The 26687-nt window shown below is 42.8% G+C and overlaps 1 protein-coding gene across 1 annotated transcript; it reads right to left on the reverse strand.

Moving 5' to 3' along the window:
- Window positions 1–745: 745 nt before the first annotated feature.
- LOC133535441 (teashirt homolog 3-like) lies at window positions 746–21450 on the reverse strand. Its single transcript, XM_061875285.1, has 6 exons — window positions 21410–21450; window positions 19050–19198; window positions 18344–18946; window positions 17848–18240; window positions 17052–17744; window positions 746–5036 (listed from the first exon to the last, which is right to left on the reverse strand). Exons 1-6 carry the CDS (start codon window positions 21448–21450, stop codon window positions 1471–1473), a joined length of 5445 nt encoding a protein of 1814 aa, XP_061731269.1. The 3' UTR covers window positions 746–1470.
- Between the last annotated feature and the right edge of the window lie 5237 nt (window positions 21451–26687).

Here is a 26687-nt window from a genome sequence, read left to right on the forward strand (position 1 = left end):
GGAACAACCTCCTGTGTCATTGTGTAGTTTACTGAGAGTGGAACAACCTCCTGTGTCATTGTGTAGTTTACTGAGAGTGGAACAACCTCCTGTGTCATTGTGTAGTTTACTGAGAGTGGAACAACCTCCTGTGTCATTCTGCACTTTACTGAGAGTGGAACAACCTCCTGTGTCATTGTGTAGTTTACTGAGAGTGGAACAACCTCCTGTGTCATTGTGTAGTTTACTGAGAGTGGAACAACCTCCTGTGTCATTCTGCACTTTACTGAGAGTGGAACAACCTCCTGTGTCATTCTGCACTTTACTGAGAGTGGAACAACCTCCTGTGTCATTGTGTAGTTTACTGAGAGTGGAACAACCTCCTGTGTCATTCTGCACTTTACTGAGAGTGGAACAACCTCCTGTGTCATTCTGCACTTTACTGAGAGTGGAACAACCTCCTGTGTCATTGTGTACTTTACTGAGAGTGGAACAACCTCCTGTGTCATTGTGTAGTTTACTGAGAGTGGAACAACCTCCTGTGTCATTGTGTAGTTTACTGAGAGTGGAACAACCTCCTGTGTCATTCTGCACTTTACTGAGAGTGGAACAACCTCCTGTGTCATTGTGTAGTTTACTGAGAGTGGAACAACCTCCTGTGTCATTCTGCACTTTACTGAGAGTGGAACAACCTCCTGTGTCATTGTGTAGTTTACTGAGAGTGGAACAACCTCCTGTGTCATTGTGTAGTTTACTGAGAGTGGAACAACCTCCTGTGTCATTGTGTAGTTTATTGAGAGTGGAACAACCTCCTGTGTCATTGTGTAGTTTACTGAGAGTGGAACAACCTCCTGTGTCATTGTGTAGTTTACTGAGAGTGGAACAACCTCCTGTGTTTCCAGGATTGTTGCTGACTTGACAGAAATACTTGTGAGTGATTCGCTGTTGTTGTTTTGTCAGAGAAGAACTCGGAAGCCGATGACATTCAGCAACTCAAGACTTCTGGCCACACTAAATATGGATGTGGATCCTAAACATAGGACAATTGTCACAGTACGCACACTTTTACCACAATAACGTTGTAATATTACGACCAGGAACTTACACTTAGAAGTTTACACTTTAGTTTCATTTCTCAAAAAGTAAAATAGTCGTGTTTTCTTATTTACTCATGAAAATGTTTTTTCGTGAAACATTTGTAAAATATTTTTTTCTTTCAAATGTAAGATTTTTATTTGTTCAGAGTGTCCTTGATTTTTGTTCTTTGTGGGGAAGGGAATCGAACACGAGCCTGCATGCATTTTCTCACATTCTGCTGATGTGGAAATAGGAGGTATAGCAAACTTGTCATTTACACAAAATACAAGCTTCAAATCTCATATCTCAGACCCAAACTTTCCCCACGGCCACAAACCGTCGCCTTGCGTGGTTCTGTTGCTCTTCTGGTCTGTTCAGAACGAGTAACGTTACGTTAAAGCCGGTAATCCTTTGCTACTGCTTGTCCAGCTCGCCCACGTACATGAGGTGGTCCTCTGGGGACTTCCCGTGAGTCTTGCTCAGGTGGAGCTTAACAGCATGCTTGCTGGCAAAAGTCCGGTTGCAGAGTTTGCACTGGTGCACGGCTACACCAGCGTCCTCGTCGTTGTTGGGGGAGGCCGAGGCCGAGTCAGCCGAGGGCAGAGATGATGGCAACGAGATGGGAAAGGACGGAGTCTGGGACGAGGGCAAAGAGGAGGGAAGCGGGTGGCTGGAAGGGTGGAGGCTGGACAGCAGTTTTTCAGAGAGTCCTTTGAAGTGGCGCTGGTGCTGGTGGTTAATCTGACAAAGCAGCTGCTCCCCAGACAGCTTGGGAAGGTCTCTCAGTCGGAAGCCAAGGTGGGACTCCAAGTGGCTGACGTAGGTGGACGGTGAGCGGATCTGTGAGGCACAGTCGCTGCAGAAGAACACTGGATGACCTGAATCTAAGTTCTTTAAGAACTTGGTGCCACCGGTTCTTCTCAGCTGGTACTTGACATTGGCCAACCAGTGGGATATTGTGGTCATGGATAGTCCAGTGAAGCGGGAAATGTGCATCCTTTCTTGTGGGCTGAGGTCTGCCATCACGTACTTGCTCTCTGTTGTTTGTCTCAGGCTGGAGGCAAACTGGGCTTGCAGGATGAGGAGATGCTGAGGATTCCAATTGGATTGGCGGCCTTTGCGCTTTTGAGCAGGCGAGCTCTCCTCCCCCTCCTCCTGAGTAGCACCTTCAATGTCGGAGCTAAAGGGCGTGGAAGCCTTGGTGACCACCTGGCTCTCTGTCAGGTTCCTCAGCATGTCAGAAATGTCTGACAGGGCGTTCTCTCTCAGGGGGGAAGTGGACATGAACGAAGCGACGGCAGCTGAAGCTTTGGAAATGGTGACTGTTGAGGAGGGGGACACCGAGATGCTAGAACTGCCATTTTTGTCAGCATGCTTGCCTTTGGTAAGATCTATTGGTTGGTCGTTGCTGGCGTGCTGCTGGTAAAAGTAGCAGTCCAGGTGGTCGCTGCTGGACTTTTTGGTCTGTGCAGGCGAGGTGGAGGCTGCCACCGCTGCCTTCTCCGCTAAATTGTTGCTCATCTTGAACAACATGCTCATCGGGTCGAGAGAGGGTAGAGCGGGCTTGGCCGCCTTCCCCAGGTGTGCATTCATGACTGACTTCAGCGCGCTCAGAGGATTGACGAATGGCTGCTCTGGCAGCAGATGGTCAGTTATGACGGCCGTGCTGCCGCATATTGATCCCGGCTGGGGTGAGGTTGCAGTCGATTCTACACCATTCTCCATGAATTCTGGTATGCTGCTATCCTCGTTTGTTTCTTGGTGATTTGTTCCAAAGACATCATCAGGAATGGTTGTAAACAAACTGCCAGGGATTTTACAGCTTTCTGCTTTATTGTCTCTGGGAGACTCTCCTCTGACGTCCCCTGCCTCACTGCTGCAGGGTGAGGGTGTGGTTCTCATTGGAGATGACCTCACAACAGCCCTAGGCTCCCTGATGTTCTCTTCTACTTTTGCAACTTTCTCTGTCACTTTCTTGACTAGCTCCTCCATGGCATGGAAGTTGTTTTTGGACAGAGGAGACTTCTGGCAGATCGGTGGCGAAATCAGTGACTGGCTCTTGGCGGCGGCAGAGATCATTTCTACTCCCGGGAACATGAATTTCAAAGGGAAATTTTTTCCAGAGTTACCGAGGGACAACTTCATTATATTGGGGAGCTGATAGGCAGCGTGTATGCTGGGATATCCCCCCCAGCTCGGTGCTCCCTTCTGGGCTTTGCTGATGGCTGAGGTCACTGTGTTCTCTAACGACTTGAGGATGTCTAGACCTCCTTTGGGACTGTCATCCAGGTCTTCCTCAGTCAGATATGTGTATTTTGAAGAAATGTCAAACTTCTCCTCAGGCTCATCTTCATCTCCTGACATTTTGTCCCGGCTTACATGATTACTGTTGTTGACGATAACTTCATTAGGGCATTCCTCTTCCTTGTCTTCTGTTTTTATCTCCACTGCCATGGCTATGGGCGAAATACTGGCTGGAGGATGTGCAGAGGCAGGTGGTGGAGAGAACGTTGTAGCAGCCAGAGGAACTGACTGAAACTTCTCCTCTGCTGTGGAGTTAGATATTGGCACTGGACTGGCAGCCTCTATAATAGGTTTGCCCTTTTTGATTGCAGAGTTGGTGACTTTGATGAAGTGTCCGGTCACCATCATGTGGGCGGTCAGTTCTTGCAGTGTATCATGAGAGCTGCCACACTCCATGCATTTGAGGATTTGTGACTTCCTGGACTGGAACTGCCAGGAGTAGCTGGCGCCATTCTGATGTCCGTAGCGGTTGTTGGTTGCGATGTATTGGTTGTTGGCCTTCTGGAGCATGTCGGACTCAGCAAGGGAGGTTGGCTTAGGTGTGGCTTCTCCATTCGAGTCCGGGGAGCTGGGTATGTCCAATTCGATAGGGGTTCTTTTTCGAGCTGAGGAGAAAATCTTGGCTGCCACTGGCGTCACAGGCTCTTTCAGAGGCACTTTTTGGTAGTGTTTGGTCTTGATCATGTGGACACTTAAGTCCTGAAGGGATTCAAATGAGTGTCCACAGTACATGCACTTCAGAACTTTCTGTGCATCCTCCTTCCCTTCCATCTCCAGCAGGGAGCGCTTCCTCGGTTTTGACCACCGCTTTGTGTTCTCCCTGTCTGTCTCGTGGTTATCATCTCTGTAGTGACCAGTCTCGTTCATGTGCACCGTTAGCTCCACTAGCGTGTCGTATGCAGCGCTGCAGTCCTTGCAGCGGAATTTACTAGCACCAGTGAATATGGAACCGTACAACTTAGAGCTCTGGCGGTACAGCTGTACGGTGCTAAAGAGGCTGGGTTCTGTAGATGGCGTTGACACAGCTACAGCGGGATGCTGAGCCATGGCTAGTCTGTTATGGTGGTTCTGTGAGGCTTGCTGGAACGTCTTGGCAATAGCAGTCTGGTGCCAGTCATAGCCTGCGCTCCCACAGCTACTGTTGCTGCTGCAACTGCTGTTGCTGTGACTTCGAGGAGGTTTCTCTACCGGCGGTTGGCTCAGATTCAGGTTAAGAGTAGACCAGTAGGAATTATTTAGGAAGGATGTGTAAATTGCCTTCATCTTTTCCAGGCTATCAGCCACAGACCCAGCGGCGGAAAGTACAGCTTTGTCTCCACTTAGTGTCGCATCATTGTCTGCGGCGGCCATGAAGGTCGACGACAGGGAAAGAGTGTTTGAGGGATCTTTAAAAAGGAGAAGGTCGTCTTCAGTTATAAGCGGCGGGCTCTCAAAGTCCGACATCCTGTCACTGGATTCGCTCAGGTGGGACTCGCTGTCCAGCTCCTGACCAGAAAAGTCAGCCGTGTTGGGAGAGTCGTGGAAGTCGGCCGACACCGGCCTGTCCTTGAGGAGCAAGTCTTTGTCATGACAGAGGAACTTGGCGGCGGGCTCCTCCCCTTCCTGGAAGGATTCTGCTCCATCCAGGTCCTCGTCGAGCAGAGCTGCTTCCTTCTCCTCTTCAGGGACATATGCTGCTTAAAAGGTGAGAAGAAAGAGAGAGGAACATTTGTTTAAAGCACTTTTAAAGCAGATGAAAAGATGCAAATTCTCTAGAAAGGACTTTTTCCTGAAGTCATCACACACTGATGACATCCTGTCACAAACGCTTATGGAGCGTCTGTTCCCTTACTGGCACTGATACTGCTGGAATGAAGTCTTTGTTCCACACAAATGAGCGGCCGTGAGAGAACAGAGGAAGTGGCGGGGGGGATGGGGGGGGGGGCTCTTCAGACATAACTTGCCACCTTATTTTTCTCAAGGGGTAACAGCTTGAAATTAAAACTAAATTTGAAATTAATGAAGCACATTGCGGCGGTGGCATTCGTTTCAGAAGTAATAAATTACTTGTATCAACCTCGGAGACAGCACTTCCTGTCTGTCAATTAAAATGTCCGACGCCTCTAATGCTTCCCCGAACAGACACCCTCGCCGTTTAAATTAAGCGTGCCTTCTCACTCATTACGCCGCTCAGCCCTCGCCTCCTCGTAAATAAAAATGAATGTATGTGCGACAAATCTCTCCCCGCAAAAACCAATTGCTTCAATTACCAGAGATTACAACAACTTTAGCGTTATTATTTACAGTGAATGCGGGCTTCAGGCTTTCAATGCCATTACAATCCCTCCAGTTTAAGAGCAATGCCGTGGAAAAGTGAATGGAAGCAAATAAAAGTGCATTTGTGCACCAATGAAGTGATCTTTTGGGTCTTTGTGCTGTGCATCCAATAAACGGAGAGAAGAGTATCTGCTGATGTTTGGAGATGAAAAGCTGCTTGAAGAGCAACAACAAGCACACACAATCTTCTTCATGCTTTGCCAAACAACAAGTCTTTGTGTTGAGCTCCATGATCACGAGTGTGGCCTGCTGGCACGTGCCAGGACTGGTAACACATCTTTACAACATGACGTCCTCATTTCAAGTCACCTGGAGAATTATAGAGGACCACAAAGGTAGCATTTTGACAAAACACTTCACTTTGCTGATTAGCAGCGCCTGGCGATGATAGAACGGCCCTGTGGGGGAGACAGCTGGTCGTCTGGCAGTAGAAACATCTTACACAGCATCATGCAGTGGTCCTGACATGAAGGACAAGACTTATCAAGTCTTTTCCACTGGTCCGAGGAATTCCAACATGTAGAGAACTGCAACATGTAGAGAACTGCAACATGTGGAGAACTGCAACATGTAGAGAACTGCGACATGTAGAGAACTGCAACATGTAGAGAACTGCAACATGTAGAGAACTGCAACATGTAGAGAACTGCAACATGTAGAGAACTGCGACATGTAGAGAACTGCGACATGTAGAGAACTGCGACATGTAGAGAACTGCGACATGTAGAGAACTGCGACATGTAGAGAACTGCGACATGTAGAGAACTGCGACATGTAGAGAACTGCGACATGTAGAGAACTGCGACATGTAGAAAACTGCGACATGTAGAGAACTGCGACATGTAGAGAACTGCGACATGTGGAGAACTGCGACATGTGGAGAACTGCGACATGTAGAGAACTGCAACATGTAGAGAACTGCAACATGTAGAGAACTGCAACATGTAGAGAACTGCAACATGTAGAGAACTGCAACATGTAGAGAACTGCAACATGTAGAAAACTGCAACATGTAGAGAACTGCAACATGTAGAGAACTGCGACATGTAGAGAACTGCGACATGTAGAGAACTGCGACATGTAGAGAACTGCGACATGTAGAGAACTGCAACATGTAGAGAACTGCGACATGTAGAGAACTGCGACATGTAGAGAACTGCAACATGTAGAGAACTGCAACATGTAGAGAACTGCAACATGTAGAGAACTGCAACATGTAGAGAACTGCAACATGTAGAAAACTGCAACATGTAGAGAACTGCGACATGTAGAGAACTGCAACATGTAGAGAACTGCAACATGTAGAGAACTGCAACATGTAGAGAACTGCAACATGTAGAGAACTGCAACATGTAGAAAACTGCAACATGTAGAGAACTGCAACATGTAGAGAACTGCAACATGTAGAGAACTGCAACATGTAGAGAACTGCAACATGTAGAGAACTGCAACATGTAGAGAACTGCAGCATGTAGAGAACTGCAACATGTAGAGAACTGCAACATGTAGAGAACTGCAACATGTAGAGAACTGCAGCATGTAGAGAACTGCAACATGTAGAGAACTGCAACATGTAGAGAACTGCAACATGTAGAGAACTGCAACATGTAGAGAACTGCAGCATGTAGAGAACTGCAACATGTAGAGAACTGCAACATGTAGAGAACTGCAACATGTAGAGAACTGCAGCATGTAGAGAACTGCAACATGTAGAGAACTGCAGCATGTAGAGAACTGCAACATGTAGAGAACTGCAACATGTAGAGAACTGCAACATGTAGAGAACTGCAGCATGTAGAGAACTGCAACATGTAGAGAACTGCAACATGTAGAGAACTGCAACATGTAGAGAACTGCAACATGTAGAGAACTGCAACATGTAGAGAACTGCAACATGTAGAGAACTGCAACATGTAGAGAACTGCAACATGTAGAGAACTGCAGCATGTAGAGAACTGCAACATGTAGAGAACTGCAACATGTAGAGAACTGCAACATGTAGAGAACTGCAACATGTAGAGAACTGCAACATGTAGAGAACTGCAACATGTAGAGAACTGCAACATGTAGAGAACTGCAACATGTAGAGAACTGCAACATGTAGAAAACTGCGACATGTAGAGAACTGCAACATGTAGAGAACTCCAGCATGTAGAGAACTGCAACATGCTGAGACTTTCCTGCACTGAACTTCTAAAATGTTGTGTGATTGAAAATATCAGAAGATCTTGAGAGTGGTGGACATGTCCACACGCTGCAGATGTTATGGCGTTTATCTACCACATGGGGTTGTATTGGAGGGTGAATAGGATACCGATTCCCCCTCCAAAAAGACCCACCAACAACTAAAACAAGAAAACCAGGACACAGGACAACCTCTCCATTCAGCACAAATGTCAGCACAAATGTCGGACACACGTCTTGCACTCTTTGGCAGGCACTTCCCCAAAAAAACATGTACTCTAGAAGATATTGAAGAGGAACGCCTTGAAACAAAGCTAGAGTTGCATGATGACTATCAAAGAAAGCATTGACTCACACAACAAATGTGAGCACTGAGCACTCACAGACAAGCAATGGCTAACAACTTGAAAGCCACTCGTAGCTGCGATTGCAGACAAAGGCTGAGCTGCCCCCCCTCACAGAAACTGTTTAAAAAGATCAGTTGTTTACCGAGCCTGCGTCACCCGCAAGGACAAGTCAAGGACAGAGACGTACATTGGACTCACAGAAACATCTTTAAAAGCAGTTAGAACAATCACACAGCACCTTTCTGTAGGCCCCAACTCTATAACTCTACACAGCTGAGTAAATACATGCGGACTCTCAACTGTTGACGCCATTACACGGTGAATTGTGGCATCCAGATCACCGTACAAAGATGTAACCTGGGCCTGAAAGAAAACATCTTTATTAGATACAAACCCTGTTTCCATATGAGTTGTGAAAGTGTGTTAGATGTAAATATAAACAGAATACAATGATTTGCAAATCCTTTTCAAGCCATATTCAGTTGAATATGCTACAAAGACAACATATTTCATCTTCAAACTCATAAACTTTATTTTTTGCAAATAATCATTAACTTTAAAATTTGATGCCAGCAACACTTGACAAAGAAGTTGGGAAAGGTGGCAATAAATACTGATAAAGTTGAGGAATGCTCATCAAGCACTTATTTGGAACATCCCACAGGTGTGCAGGCTAATTGGGAACAGGTGGGTGCCATGATTGGCTATAAAAACAGCTTCCCAGTCTTTTACAAGAAAGGATGGGGCGAGGTACACCCCTTTGTCCACAACTGTGTGAGCAAATAGTCAAACAGTTTAAGAACAACCTTTCTCAAAGTGACATTGCAAGAAATTGAGGGATTTCAACATCTACGCTCCATAATATCATCAAAAGGTTCAGAGAATCTGGAGAAATCACTCCACGTAAGCGGCATGGCCGGAAACCAACATTGAATGACCGTGACCTTCCATCCCTCAGACGGCACTGTATCAAAAACCCACATCAATCTCTAAAGGATATCACCACATGGGCTCAGGAACACTTCATAAAACCACTGTCACTAAATACAGTTGGTCGCTACATCTGTAAGTGCAAGTTAAAGCTCTACTATGCAAAGCCAAAGCCATTTATCAACAACATCCAGAAACGCCGCCGGCTTCTCTGGGCCTGAGATCATCTAAGATGGACTGATGCAAAGTGAAAAGTGTTCTGTGGTCTGACGAGTCCACATTTCAAATTGTTTTTGGAAATATTTGACGTGGTGTCATCCGGACCAAAGGGGAAGCGGACCATCCAGACTGTTATTGACACAAAGTGTAAAAGCCAGCATGTGTGATGGTATGGGGGTGCATTAGTGAACAAGGCATGGGTAACTTACACATGTGTGATGGTATGGGGGTGTATTAGTGCCCAAGACATGGGTAACTTACACATGTGTGATGGTATGGGGGTGTATTAGTGCCCAAGGCATGGGTAACTTACACATGTGTGATGGTATGGGGGTGTATTAGTGCCCAAGACATGGGTAACTTACACATGTGTGATGGTATGGGGGTGCATTAGTGCCCAAGGCATGGGTAACTTACACATCTGTGAAGGCACCATTAATGCTGAAAGGTACATACAGCTTTTGGAACAACATATGCTGCCATCTAAGTGCCGTCTTTTTCATGGATGCCCCTGCTTATTTCAGCAAGACAATGCCAAGCCACCAACAGCGTGGCTTCGTAAAAAAAAGAGTGCGGGTACTTTCCTGGCCCGCCTGCAGTCCAGACCTGTCTCCCATGGAAAATGTGTGGTGCATTATGAAGCGTAAAATAGGACAGTGGAGACCCCGGACTGTTGAAGGACTGAAGCTCTACATAAAACAAGAATGGGAAAGAATTCCACTTTCAAAGCTTCAACAATTAGTTTCCTCAGTTCCCAAACGTTTATTGAGTGTTGTTAAAAGAAAAGGTGATGTAACACAGTGGTGAACATGCCCTTTCCCAACTACTTTGGCACGTCTTGCAGCCATGAAATTCTAAGTTATTATTTGCAAAAAAAAAAGTTTGAGTTTGAACATGAAATATGTTGTCTTTGTATCATATTCAACTGAATATGGCTTGAGAATGATTTGCAAATCATTGTATTCTGTTTATATTTACATCTAACACCATTTCCCCAAATAAAATGGAAACAGGGTTTGTGCCAGCCCAGCATGTCCACTTTAAACAAACACAAGAAACTGCTCTCATTCTGCCGGCACAGAAGCAAGGCACTACGCTGTAACAATGGACACATTCCCTTGTAATGTACCCTACATATATGTCACAACCACAGACAATTCAATAACATCCCCTGAAGAGCAGATAAACCTGGGAAAACAGGCTTGTAGGGATGAAATAGCCTCTGTGTTTTCTCCTGACCTAACATATAAAGTACTATCTATCTATATATTCCACTCCTCTACCCAGGTATTGAGCACTGTAGGACGGATAAACCACAGAAACCTCGACTATATGTATGTATGTGTGTATGTATGTGTGTGTGTGTGTGTGTGTGTGTGTGTGTGTGTGTGTGTGTGTGTGTTTAATATGCCAGATGAGGTGGTTGGGGCATGTGGTCAAGATGCCCCTGCAAGTGGTCCCCAGGGAGGTCCTCACATGCACTTTGCTGCACACCTATTACCTGACAGTGAGCTGGGATCTCTTTGGACAGCGCTGATCAAAAGATGTCATCTGACCTCGTCGCCAAGGAAGCTCGGCGGGAAGGTTGTGTGTTGCAAGTAAATCACAGCACGGCCGGCGTGTAAATAAAATGACAAGATCACTTTAAGAGGCTGTCAAGCAGGAGGGAGGCCATTATGAGAACACCTGCCTGCTCGCAACACAAGCAGACACACTTTAATGCGCTGCCTGCATACATATATATATATATATACACACACACACACACATATATATATAAACACAAGCAGACACACTTTAATGCGCTGCCTGCATACATATATATATATATATACACACACACACACACACATATATATATACACACACACACACACACATATATATATATAAACACAAGCAGACACACTTTAATGCTGTGGCTGCATACATATATATATATATATATACACACACACACACACATATATATATATATAAACACAAGCAGACACACTTTAATGCTGTGGCTGCATACATATATACATACACACACACACATACATACATACATACATACATACATACATACATACATACATATATATATATATATATATATATATATATATATATATATATATATATAGTGTAACTGTATTGTAGATCCTGCAGTATTTTGGTTTCAAAGTCTTCACAATATTACCGTGACGACTGACGATATCAAAGAAAAACTTGGTCTGAAGTTTTTAGGGCGTTTTAGTGTTTTCTTGCCAGGTGTAAAAGTCAAGTGTGTGTCCTTGAAGTCTGCGTGCAGTGCAGGTCATGAAGGAGGTGGCGAGGAAGGTTGTAAGTAGGAAGTGTGTTTGTAGTCAATAGGATGAATTGTTCTTTGGACATTTCCTAAAAAATGTCCTCACAATCTTCCATCAAATATTTGAGTTAAGTTGCTGACAAACAGACAAACATTTTCTTTTTTCCAAAATGGTGCTACTGTAGTGGCTTCTGTTGGCAGGAACTATATATAGCATTATTATATATATTACTATATGCAACATTATTATATACAACATGACTATAAATAAATTACTATATATAGCATTATTATACATATTACTATATGCAACATTATTATATACAACATGACTATATATAAATTACTATATATAGCATTATTATATATATTTCTAAATGCAACATAATTATATATTACATGACTATATATAGCATTATTATATATATTACTATATGCAACATTATTATATATGACTATATATATATTGCTATATGTAACATTAACATATATAACAATATATATGTGACATTTTTGTGTATAAAATTACTATATATAAAATGATATATAACATTACTATATATAACATTATATATGAAACATTATATACAACATTATATATAACACTATTGTGTCTAACATTACTATATATAACATTATATACAACATTATCCATCCATCCATCCATCCATCATCTTCCGCTTATCCGAGGTCGGGTCGCGGGGGCAACAGCCTAAGCAGGGAAATCCAGACTTCCCTCTCCCCAGCCACTTGGTCTAGCTCTTCCCGGGGGATCCCGAGGCGTTCCCAGGCCAGCCGGGAGACATAGTCTTCCCAACGTGTCCTGGGTCTTCCCCGTGGCCTCCTACCGGTTGGACGTGCCCTAAACACCTCCCTAGGGAGGCATTCGCGTGGCATCCTGACCAGATGCCTGAACCACCTCATCTGACTCCTCTCCATGTGAAGGAGCAGCGGCTTTACTTTGAGTTCCTCCCGGATGGCAGAGCTTCTCACCCTATCTCTAAGGGAGAGACCTGGAAACTCATTTCGGCCGCTTGTACCCGTGATCTTATCCTTTCGGTCATGACCCAAAGCTCATGACCATAGGTGAGGATGGGAACGTAGATCGACCGGTAAATTGAGAGCTTTGCCTTCCGGCTCAGCTCCTTCTTCACCACAACGGATCGATACAACGTCCGCATTACTGAAGACGCCGCACCGATCCGCCTGTCGATCTCACGATCCACTCTTCCCTCACTCGTGAACAAGACTCCTAGGTACTTGAACTCCTCCACTTGGGGCAGGGTCTCCTCCCCAACCCGGAGATGGCACTCCACCCTTTTCCGGGCGAGAACCATGGACTCGGACTTGGAGGTGCTGATTCTCATTCCGGTCGCTTCACACTCGGCTGCGAACCGATCCAGCGAGAGCTGAAGATCCCGGACAGATGAAGCCATCAGGACCACATCATCTGCAAAAAGCAGAGACCTAATCCTGCGGTTACCAAACCGGAACCCCTCAACGCCTTGACTGCGCCTAGAAATTCTGTCCATAAAAGTTATGAACAGAATGGGTGACAAAGGGCAGCCTTGGCGGAGTCCAACCCTCACTGGAAACGTGTCCGACTTACTGCCGGCAATGCGGACCAAGCTCTGACACTGATCATACAGGGAGCGGACCGCCACAATAAGACAGTCCGATACCCCATACTCTCTGAGCACTCCCCACAGGACTTCCCGAGGGACACGGTCCAATGCCTTCTCCAAGTCCACAAAGCACATGTAGACTGGTTGGGCAAACTCCCACGCACCCTCAAGAACCCTGCCGAGAGTATAGAGCTGGTCCACAGTTCCACGACCAGGACGAAAACCACACTGTTCCTCCTGAATCCGAGGTTCGACTATCCGACGTAGCCTCCTCTCCAGTACACCTGAATAAACCTTACCGGGAAGGCTGAGGAGTGTGATCCCACGATAGTTGGAACACACCACACTCTTAAAGAGAGGGACCACCACCCCGGTCTGCCAATCCAGAGGTACCGCCCCCGATGTCCACGCGATGCTGCAAAGTCTTGTCAACCAAGACAGCCCCACAGCATCCAGAGCCTTAAGGAACTCCGGGCGGCTCTCGTCCACCCCTGGGGCCTTGCCACCGAGGAGCTTTTTAACTACCTCAGCGACCTCAGCCCCAGAAATAGGAGAGTCCACCACAGATTCCCCAGGCACTGCTTCTTCATAGGAAGACGTTTTGGTGGGATTGAGGAGGTCTTCGAAGTATTCCTTCCACCTATCCACAACATCCGCAGTCGAGGTCAGCAGAACACCATCCGCACCATACACGGTGTTGATAGTGCACTGCTTCCCCTTCCTGAGGCGGCGGACGGTGGTCCAGAATCGCTTCGAAGCCGCCTGGAAGTCGTTTTCCATGGCTTCCCCGAACTCATATACAACATTATATATAAGACTATTGTGTAAAACATTATAAATATATAACATAAAGGTGTAAGAGGGGATGAAAGAAGAATGTTAGGCAAAAGAAGGCGAGCTGCTCTCAGACAATTTGGAACACAAAGCATTAAGTTAGTGATTATCTTTTAATTTCATCTGCAATGATTTATAATCCATCACAGCAGCTTCAGCACATCCAATTATTAAATGCTGCTTGATTGACAACTAAGTCATTTGTGAAGAGCAGGGGAGTCATGTGACCGCACGCTGGCCACCAGAGGAATGGCAAACACACACGCACACACACTCACACACACATACACACATGCGCGCGCACACGCACGCACGCACACACACGCAAACACACACACACGTACACACATGCGCGCGCACACGCACGCACGCACGCACACACACACGCAAACACACACACACAGATGCACGCACACACACACACACACGCACACACACACGCACACACACGTACACACATGCGCGCGCACACACATGCACGCACACACACACGCACGCACACACACACACACGTACACACATGCGCGCACACACACACACACACACACGCATGCACACGCGCACACACGCACGCATGCACACGCACACACACAGATGCACGCACGCACGCACGCACACACACACACACACGTGCACGAATGCACACGCAAAAAGACACACACACACGCAAACACACACACATGCATGCACGCACACACACATGCATGCACGCACACACACACACACGTGCACGAATCCACACGCAAAAACACACACACACATGCATGCACGCACACACACATGCATGCACGCACACACACACACACGTGCACGAATGCACACGCAAAAACACACACACACATGCATGCACGCACACACACACACACACGTGCACGAATGCACACGCAAAAACACACACACACACGCATGCACACGCACACACACACATGCATGCACGCACACACACACACACACGTGCACGAATGCACATGCAAAAACACACACACACGCATGCACACGCACACACACACATGCATGCACGCGCACACACACGTGCACGAATGCACACGCAAAAAGACACACACACACGCAAACACACACACATGCATGCACGCACACACACATGCATGCACGCACACACACACACACGTGCACGAATGCACACGCAAAAACACACACACACATGCATGCGCGCACACACACACACATGCATGCACGCACACACACACACACGTGCACGAATGCACACGCAAAAACACACACACACACATGCATGCACGCACACACACACACATGCATGCACGCACACACACACGCACGCGCACAGATGCACACACACACGCGTGCGCACGCATGCACACGCACACACACACACACACACACACACACACACACACACACACACACAAGATTGTTACTGCCAGGTCATGTTGCACTTTGTCTGTCAAGTCAAGTTGCAAATAGTCACCAGCAGGTCATCCTGCAGAGTTAATACCACACAAGTTGACCGGAGTTTTTGCCAGGTTATGTTCCACATTTATTGCCAGATCATGTTGCAACTTTATTGGCAGGTCATGTTGCACAGATAATTGCCAGGTTGTATTGACCAGAGTAATTGCCAGGTCATGTTGCACAGATAATTGCCAGGTCATGTTCCACAGATAATTGCCAGGTCATGTTGCACAGATAATTGCCAGGTCATGTTGCACAGATAATTGCCAGGTCATGTTGCACATATAATTGTCAGGTCATGTTGCACAGATAATTGCCAGGTCATGTTGCACAGATAATTGCCAGGACATGTTGCACAGATAATTGCCAGGGCATGTTGCACAGATAATTGTCAGGTCATGTTGCACAGATAATTGCCAGGTCATGTTGCACAGATAATTGCCAGGTCGTGTTGCACAGATAATTGCCAGGACATGTTGCACAGATAATTGCCAGGTCATGTTGCACAGATAATTGTCAGGACATGTTGCACAGATAATTGTCAGGTCATGTTGCACAGATAATTGTCAGGTCGTGTTGCACAGATAATTGTCAGGTCATGTTGCACAGATAATTGCCAGGACATGTTGCACAGATAATTGTCAGGTCATGTTGCACAGATAATTGCCAGGACATGTTGCACAGATAATTGCTAGGACATGTTGCACAGATAATTGCCAGGTCATGTTCCACAGATAATTGCCAGGTCATATTGCACAGATAATTGCCAGGTCATGTTGCACAGATAATTGCCAGGTCATGTTGCACAGATAATTGCCAGGACATGTTGCAAAGATAATTGTCAGGTCATGTTGCACAGATAATTGCCAGGACATGTTGCACAGATAATTGCCAGGTCATGTTGCACAGATAATTGCCAGGTCATGTTGCACAGATAATTGTCAGGTCATGTTGCACAGATAATTGCCAGGTCATGTTCCACAGATAATTGCCAGGTCATATTGCACAGATAATTGCCAGGTCATGTTGCACAGATAATTGCCAGGTCATGTTGCACAGATAATTGTCAGGTCATGTTGCACAGATAATTGCCTGGTCATGTTGCACAGATAATTGCCAGGTCATGTTGCACAGATAATTTTCAGGACATGTTGCACAGATAATTGTCAGGACATCTTGCACAGATAATTGCCAGGACATGTTGCACAGATAATTGCCAGGTCATGTTGCACAGATAATTGTCAGGACATGTTGCACAGATAATTGCCAGGTCATGTTGCACAGATAATTGTCAGGTCATGTTGCACAGTTATTTTCAGGTCATGTTGCACGGAGTTATTGGCAGGTCTTGTTGAGAGTGGAAGAGTTTGCTGTGGGAGATTCAACTTCGAGAAGAGTGAAATAGTTTCCTGAGGAAGATTAAGACACTTCTAGAAGAGTAGAAGAGTTTCCTGAGGAAGATTAAGACACTTCTAGAAGAGTAGAAGAGTTTCCTGAGGAAGACTAAGTCACTTCTATAAGAGTAGAAGAGTTTCCTGAGGAAGACTAAGTCACTTCTAGAAGAGTAGAAGAGTTTCCTGAGGAAGATTAAGACACTTCTAGAAGAGTAGAATAGTTTCCTGAGGAAGACAAAGTCACTTCTAGAAGAGTAGAAGAGTTTCCTGAGGAAGACAAAGTCACTTCTAGAAGAGTAGAAGAGTTTCCTGAGGAAGACAAAGTCACTTCTAGAAGAGTAGAAGAGTTTCCTGAGGAAGACTAAGTCACTTCTATAAGAGTAGAAGAGTTTCCTGAGGAAGATTAAGACACTTCTAGAAGAGTAGAAGAGTTTCCTGAGGAAGACTAAGTCACTTCTAGAAGAGTAGAAGAGTTTCCTGAGGAAGATTAAGACACTTCTAGAAGAGTAGAAGAGTTTCCTGAGGAAGATTAAGACACTTCTAGAAGAGTAGAAGAGTTTCCTGAGGAAGACTAAGTCACTTCTAGAAGAGTAGAAGAGTTTCCTGAGGAAGATTAAGATACTTCTAGAAGAGTAGAAGAGTTTCCTGAGGAAGACTAAGTCACTTCTATAAGAGTAGAAGAGTTTCCTGAGGAAGATTAAGACACTTCTAGAAGAGTAGAAGAGTTTCATGAGGAAGACTAAGTCACTTCTAGAAGAGTAGAAGAGTTTCCTGAGGACGACTGTCACTTCTAGAAGAGTAGAAGAGTTTCCTGAGGAAGATTAAAACACTTTTAGAAGAGTAGAAGAGTTTCCTGAGGAAGATTAAAACACTTCTAGAAGAGTAGAAGAGTTTCCAGAGGAAGACTAAGTCACTTCTAGAAGAGTAGAAGAGTTTCCTGAGGAAGACTAAGTCACTTCTATAAGAGTAGAAGAGTTTCCTGAGGAAGATTAAGACACTTCTAGAAGAGTAGAAGAGTTTCATGAGGAAGACTAAGTCACTTCTAGAAGAGTAGAAGAGTTTCCTGAGGAAGACTAAGTCACTTCTATAAGAGTAGAAGAGTTTCCTGAGGAAGATTAAGACACTTCTAAAAGAGTAGAAGAGTTTCCTGAGGAAGACAAAGTCACTTCTAGAAGAGTAGAAGAGTTTCCTGAGGAAGACAAAGTCACTTCTAGAAGAGTAGAAGAGTTTCCTGAGGAAGACAAAGTCACTTCTAGAAGAGTAGAAGAGTTTCCAGAGGAAGACTAAGTCACTTCTAGAAGAGTTTCCTGAGGAAGACTAAGTCACTTCTATAAGAGTAGAAGAGTTTCCTGAGGAAGATTAAGACACTTCTAGAAGAGTAGAAGAGTTTCATGAGGAAGACTAAGTCACTTCTAGAAGAGTAGAAGAGTTTCCTGAGGAAGACTAAGTCACTTCTATAAGAGTAGAAGAGTTTCCTGAGGAAGATTAAGACACTTCTAGAAGAGTAGAAGAGTTTCCTGAGGAAGACAAAGTCACTTCTAGAAGAGTAGAAGAGTTTCCTGAGGAAGACAAAGTCACTTCTAGAAGAGTAGAAGAGTTTCCTGAGGAAGACAAAGTCACTTCTAGAAGAGTAGAAGAGTTTCCTGAGGAAGACTAAGTCACTTCTATAAGAGTAGAAGAGTTTCCTGAGGAAGATTAAGACACTTCTAGAAGAGTAGAAGAGTTTCCTGAGGAAGACTAAGTCACTTCTAGAAGAGTAGAAGAGTTTCCTGAGGAAGATTAAAACACTTTTAGAAGAGTAGAAGAGTTTCCTGAGGAAGATTAAAACACTTCTAGAAGAGTAGAAGAGTTTCCTGAGGAAGACTAAGTCACTTCTAGAAGAGTAGAAGAGTTTCCTGAGGAAGATTAAAACACTTCTAGAAGAGTAGAAGAGTTTCCTGAGGAAGATTAAAACACTTCTAGAAGAGTAGAAGAGTTTCCTGAGGAAGACTAAGTCACTTCTAGAAGAGTTTCCTGAGGAAGATTAAAACACTTCTAGAAGAGTAGAAGAGTTTCCTGAGGAAGATTAAAACACTTCTAGAAGAGTAGAAGAGTTTCCAGAGGAAGACTAAGTCACTTCTAGAAGAGTAGAAGAGTTTCCTGAGGAAGATTAAGACACTTCTAGAAGAGTAGAAGAGTTTCATGAGGAAGACTAAGTCACTTCTAGAAGAGTAGAAGAGTTTCCTGAGGACGACTAAGTCACTTCTAGAAGAGTAGAAGAGTTTCCTGAGGAAGATTAAAACACTTTTAGAAGAGTAGAAGAGTTTCCTGAGGAAGATTAAGACACTTCTAGAAGAGTAGAAGAGTTTCCTGAGGAAGACTAAGTCACTTCTAGAAGAGTTTCCTGAGGAAGATTAAAACACTTCTAGAAGAGTAGAAGAGTTTCCTGAGGAAGATTAAAACACTTCTAGAAGAGTAGAAGAGTTTCCAGAGGAAGACTAAGTCACTTCTAGAAGAGTAGAAGAGTTTCCTGAGGAAGATTAAGATACTTCTAGAAGAGTAGAAGAGTTTCCTGAGGAAGATTAAAACACTTCTAGAAGAGTAGAAGAGTTTCCTGAGGAAGACTAAGTCACTTCTAGAAGAGTAGAAGAGTTTCCTGAGGAAGATTAAATACTGCTGGTCATGCTGGACATTATAAATACTGCTGGACATGCTGGACATTATAAATACTGCTGGACATGCTGGACATCATAAATACTGCTGGACATGCTGGACATTATAAATACTGCTGGACATGTTGGACATTATAAATACTGCTGGACATGCTGGACATTATAAATACTGCTGGTCATGCTGGACATTATAAATACTGCTGGACATGCTGGACATTATAAATACTGCTGGACATGCTGGACATCATAAATACTGCTGGACATGCTGGACATTATAAATACTGCTGGTCATGCTGGACATTATAAATACTGCTGGACATGCTGGACATTATAAATACTGCTGGTCATGCTGGACATTATAAATACTGCTGGACATGCTGGACATTATAAATACTGCTGGTCATGCTGGACATTATAAATACTGCTGGTCATGCTGGACATTATAAATACTGCTGGACATGCTGGACATTATAAATACTGCTGGACATGCTGGACATTATAAATACTGCTGGACATGCTGGACATTATAAATACTGCTGGACATGTTGGACATTATAAATACTGCTGGACATGTTGGACATTATAAATACTGCTGGACATGCTGGACATTATAAATACTGCTGGTCATGCTGGACATTATAAATACTGCTGGACATGCTGGACATTATAAATACTGCTGGACATGCTGGACATTATAAATACTGCTGGACATGCTGGACATTATAAATACTGCTGGACATGTTGGACATTATAAATACTGCTGGACATGTTGGACATTATAAATACTGCTGGACATGTTGGACATTATAAATACTGCTGGACATGTTGGACATTATAAATACTGCTGGACATGTTGGACATTACAAATACTGCTGGACATGCTGGACATTATAAATACTGCTGGACATGCTGGACATTATAAATACTGCTGGTCATGCTGGACATTATAAATACTGCTGGTCATGCTGGACATTATAAATACTGCTGGTCATGCTGGACATTATAAATACTGCTGGACATGCTGGACATTATAAATACTGCTGGTCATGCTGGACATTATAAATACTGCTGGACATGCTGGACATTATAAATACTGCTGGACATGCTGGACATTATAAATACTGCTGGACATGCTGGACATTATAAATACTGCTGGACATGTTGGACATTATAAATACTGCGGCATGGTCATGCTGGACATTATAAATACTGCTGGTCATGCTGGACATTATAAATACTGCTGGACATGCTGGACATTATAAATACTGCTGGACATGCTGGACATTATAAATACTGCTGGACATGCTGGACATTATAAATACTGCTGGACATGCTGGACATTATAAATACTGCTGGACATGCTGGACATTATAAATACTGCTGGACATGCTGGACATTATAAATACTGCTGGACATGCTGGACATTATAAATACTGCTGGTCATGCTGGACATTATAAATACTGCTGGACATGCTGGACATTATAAATACTGCTGGACATGCTGGACATTATAAATACTGCTGGACATGCTGGACATTATAAATACTGCTGGACATGCTGGACATTATAAATACTGCTGGTCATGCTGGACATTATAAATACTGCTGGACATGCTGGACATTATAAATACTGCTGGACATGCTGGACATTATAAATACTGCTGGACATGCTGGACATTATAAATACTGCTGGACATTATAAATACTGCGGCATGGTCATGCTGGACATTCAGAAGGCCTTTGACACCGTTAACCACGCTATACTGTTGGATAAGCTCGGAGCAATCAGATTGGATAAAACCTCATCAAGCTGGATGCAATCTTACCTGGAGGGGAGTAAACAGGTGGCAGAGGTGAACAGCACCATGTCCCCTCCCCTCTCAGTAAGCTGTGGAGTCCCCCAAGGCAGTATACTAGGACCTTTACTGTTCCTAATATAGGTCAATGACATGCCATCAGCATGACACTGTCAATTGTTCCTGTTTGCGGATGACTCGGCCCTGCTGGTATCCGGCAAGGACAAGTCACAGGTGGAACAAATCCTCAGTGCTGAACTCCTCAATATTTGCACCTGGCTCGCTGACAACAAGCTATCCATACACTTAGGTCAAAGGGAATCCATCCTATTTGGGTCCCATATCAAACTTAAGAAGGTCAGTGACTTGACTATAAAAGTGGGTGACATTGTTATCACCAGGAAGGATGAGATCACCTACCTAGCTTCCATTCTAGAGGCTAATCTTTCCTGTGATAAAATGGCAACCAAGGTCATCAAAAAGGTCAACCAAAGAACCAGATTCCTCTACAGAATCTCCTCTCTGGTCAACAAAAGCACCTTGAATATTCTAGCGGGAACTCTCATTCAACCCTTCTTCGATTACGCTTGCACCTCCTGGTACCCCAGCACCTCCAAAACCCTCAAATCTAGACTCCAAACATCCCAGAATAAGCTAATCCGGTTACTTTTAGACCTCCACCCCAGATCACACCTCACTCCAACCCACTTCTCCAAAGTGGGCTGGCTCAGGGTGGAGGACAGAGTCAAACAACTTGCACTGAGCCTAGTCTATAAAATCCGCTACACCTCCCTGATACCGAAGTACATGTCAAACTACTTCCTTAACGTAAATGACCGCCATAACCACAACACCAGGGGGAGCTCCACAAACCACGTTCAACCCAGATTCCCATCTAACAAAGGTCTTAACTCATTCTCTTTCTATGCCACATCAATGTGGAATGCACTTCCAACAGGTATAAAAGTAAGTGCATCTCTATCCTCCTTCAAAAGCGCTCTAAAACAACACCTCCAGGCAACTTCAACACTTTACTAATACCCTCCTCCATTCACATCCCATCTCCCCGCATTATAAACAACTCAAATGTACTTCTAATGTATATACTTGTTCTTATGCTATGTGAACTCACTATGTTCTCTGCTGGCTGTACATATTTATAAAGTATATACTTGTTCTTATGCTATGTGAACTCACTATGTTCTCTGCTGACTGTACATATCCTACTAAGTCACACCTACACTGTTTCAATGTCCACATTTCTCTGTTGATGCAATTGTTGATGACTGAAGTACTGATATCAACCAAACCCAACACCAACCCTACATCCCACCTCCCCGGATTGTAAACAATGTACCATGAATTGATTAACGTGGACCCCGACTTAAAGAAGTTGAAAAACTTATTGGGGTGTTACCATTTAGTGGTCAATTGTAGGGAATATGTACTGTACTGTACTATCTACTAATAAAAGTCCCAATCAATCAATCGAAGCTGTTAGCTTTGCTGCGTCTTCTTCAGTCTGCAATCAACCTGCAGCCTCAGAACATTTATCCATAAAACTATTGAGAAGCTGAGGATGATGTTCACTATGTTTGAATTTGTTGCATCTCAACAAACTTTAGCTTTGGTAACCCGACAAACTTATCCCTTCTGGTCCAGCAAGTTCTCCAGTCCGTCACTCAAATAGGTCGTGTGCAACATGAACAATGTTTTCTTAGTTCCTACAATGAGACAAGGTTGCCAGGTGTTTAGAAAAGACACAAACAACTCTCCAAAATGATATTGTTTCAATGTTTGTAACACAATGATTACTAAAAGAGACACAGAAAAGTAAATCCTGTACTTATTGCAAAGTAAATACAACTACTGTAGTTTTTAGAAGTACATGATGCTGCAATCTTTTCTAAACAATATTTCTTATTTAGAGGTTCATCCGTTTTTTTTAAACATATTAGATATTATAATCAATGCTGTATAAAACACTGGCCATACAGCAATAGGTGATATCAGTCTATGAGCTGTATAAAACACTGGCCATACAGCAATAGATGATATCAGTCTATGAGCTGTATAAAACACTGGCCATACGGCAATAGATGATATCAGTCTATGAGCTGTATAAAACACTGGTCATACGGCAATAGATGATATCAGTCTATGAGCTGTATAAAACACTGGCCATACAGCAATAGATGATATCAGTCTATGAGCTTTATAAAACACTGGCCATACAGCAATAGGTGATATCAGTCTATGAGCTGTATAAAACACTGGCCATACAGCAATAGATGATATCAGTCTATGAGCTGTATAAAACACTGGCCATACGGCAATAGATGATATCAGTCTATGAGCTGTATAAAACACTGGCCATACAGCAATAGATGATACCAGCTGACATCTGACATGTTAGCTACCTCTCTTTCTCTACAGTACTATATAGCACTCTACAGTACTATATAGCACTCTACAGTACTATATAGCAGTGGTTCTCAAATGGGGGTACTTGAATGTATGCCAAGGGGTACGTGAGATTTAAAAAAATATTCTATAGACAGCAACACTTCAAAAATCTTTTATAAATATATTTATTGAATACTACTTCGACAAAATGTGAATGTAAGTTCATAAAGTGTGACAAGAAAAACAACAACGCAATATTCAGTGTTGACGGATAGATTTTTTTGTGGGCATGTTCCATAAATATAATAATAATAATAATAGATTTTATTTGTTAAAAAACACTTTACGTTGAGCAAACAACCTCAAAGTGCCAAAGTGTAAAAAAATAGTAATAATAATAAAAAGATAAAAAATAAATAAAATACAAAACTAGAAACAGCCCAATAGCTAGAACGAGCATGTTTATCTATAAAAAGGCTTTTTTTTTAAAAAGTGGGGCTTTGAAGCCTTTTTTAAAAGCATCTATGTCAAATATTGACGTTAAAAAATTCTTTTTTTGTGAAGAAATGTTTAGAAGTAAGTTGATGAATCCAGAATGATCTCTATTACAATCCAGATGGATCTCTATTACAATCCAGAATGATCTCTATTACAATCCAGAATGATCTCTATTACAATCCAGATGGATCTCTATTACAATCCAGAATGATCTCTATTACAATCCAGAATGATCTCTATTACAATCCAGAATGATCTCTATTACAATCCAGAATGATCTCTATTACAATCCAGAATGATCTCTATTACAATCCAGAATGATCTCTATTACAATCCAGAATGATCTCTATTACAATCCAGAATGATCTCTATTACAATCCAGAATGATCTCTATTACAATCCAGAATGATCTCTATTACAATCCAGAATGATCTCTATTACAATCCAGAATTATCTCTATTACAATCCAGAATGATCTCTATTACAATCCAGATGGATCTCTATTACAATCCAGAATGATCTCTATTACAATCCAGAATGATCTCTATTACAATCCAGAATGATCTCTATTGCAATCCAGAATGATCTCTATTACAATCCAGAATGATCTCTATTACAATCCAGAATGATCTCTATTACAATCCAGAATGATCTCTATTACAATCCAGATGGATCTCTATTACAATCCAGAATGATCTCTATTACAATCCAGAATGATCTCTATTACAATCCAGAATGATCTCTATTACAATCCAGAATGATCTCTATTACAATCCAGAATGATCTCTATTACAATCCAGATGGATCTCTATTACAATCCAGAATGATCTCTATTACAATCCAGAATGATCTCTATTACAATCCAGATGGATCTCTATTACAATCCAGAATGATCTCTATTACAATCCAGAATGATCTCTATTACAATCCAGATGGATGTCTATTACAATCCAGAATGATCTCTATTACAATCCAGAATGATCTCTATTACAATCCAGAATGATCTCTATTACAATCCAGAATGATCTCTATTACAATCCAGAATGATCTCTATTACAATCCAGATGGATCTCTATTACAATCCAGAATGATCTCTATTACAATCCAGAATGATCTCTATTACAATCCAGAATGATCTCTATTACAATCCAGAATGATCTCTATTACAATCCAGAATGATCTCCATTACAATCCAGATGGATCTCTATTACAATCCAGAATGATCTCTATTACAATCCAGAATGATCTCTATTACAATCCAGAATGATCTCTATTACAATCCAGAATGATCTCTATTACAATCCAGAATGATCTCTATTACAATCCAGAATGATCTCTATTACAATCCAGATGAATCTCTATTACAATCCAGATGGATCTCTATTACAATCCAGAATGATCTCTATTACAATCCAGAATGATCTCTATTACAATCCAGAATGATCTCTATTACAATCCAGATGAATCTCTATTACAATCCAGAATGATCTCTATTACAATCCAGAATGATCTCTATTACAATCCAGAATGATCTCTATTACAATCCAGAATGATCTCTATTACAATCCAGAATGATCTCTATTACAATCCAGATGGATCTCTATTACAATCCAGATGGATCTCTATTACAATCCAGATGGATCTCTATTACAATCCAGAATGATCTCTATTACAATCCAGAATGATCTCTATTACAATCCAGATGAATCTCTATTACAATCCAGATGGATCTCTATTACAATCCAGAATGATCTCTATTACAATCCAGAATGATCTCTATTACAATCCAGATGGATCTCTATTACAATCCAGAATGATCTCTATTACAATCCAGAATGATCTCTATTACAATCCAGAATGATCTCTATTACAATCCAGAATGATCTCTATTACAATCCAGAATGATCTCTATTACAATCCAGAATGATCTCTATTACAATCCAGAATGATCTCTATTACAATCCAGAATGATCTCTATTACAATCCAGAATGATCTCTATTACAATCCAGAATGATCTCTATTACAATCCAGAATGATCTCTATTACAATCCAGAATGATCTCTATTACAATCCAGATGGATCTCTATTACAATCCAGAATGATCTCTATTACAATCCAGAATGATCTCTATTACAATCCAGAATGATCTCTATTGCAATCCAGAATGATCTCTATTACAATCCAGAATGATCTCTATTACAATCCAGAATGATCTCTATTACAATCCAGAATGATCTCTATTACAATCCAGATGGATCTCTATTACAATCCAGAATGATCTCTATTACAATCCAGAATGATCTCTATTACAATCCAGAATGATCTCTATTACAATCCAGAATGATCTCTATTACAATCCAGAATGATCTCTATTACAATCCAGATGGATCTCTATTACAATCC

Source organism: Nerophis ophidion, linkage group LG02 (assembly GCF_033978795.1).
Source record: "Nerophis ophidion isolate RoL-2023_Sa linkage group LG02, RoL_Noph_v1.0, whole genome shotgun sequence".
Taxonomy (NCBI): Eukaryota; Metazoa; Chordata; class Actinopteri; order Syngnathiformes; family Syngnathidae; genus Nerophis; species Nerophis ophidion.

Coding starts and splice junctions, on each gene's coding strand:
- LOC133535441 (XM_061875285.1), bottom strand. CDS start 21,450: ATGGTGCTGTTCACCTCTGCCACCTGTTTACTCCCCTCCAG. Junction 18,241..18,343: donor ACTCTTCTACTCTTCTAGAA/GTGACTTAGTCT, acceptor AGTCTTCCTCAG/GAAACTCTTCTAGAAGTGAC. Junction 5,037..17,051: donor ACTCTTCTACTCTTATAGAA/GTGACTTAGTCT, acceptor TCACCTTTTAAG/CAGCATATGTCCCTGAAGAG.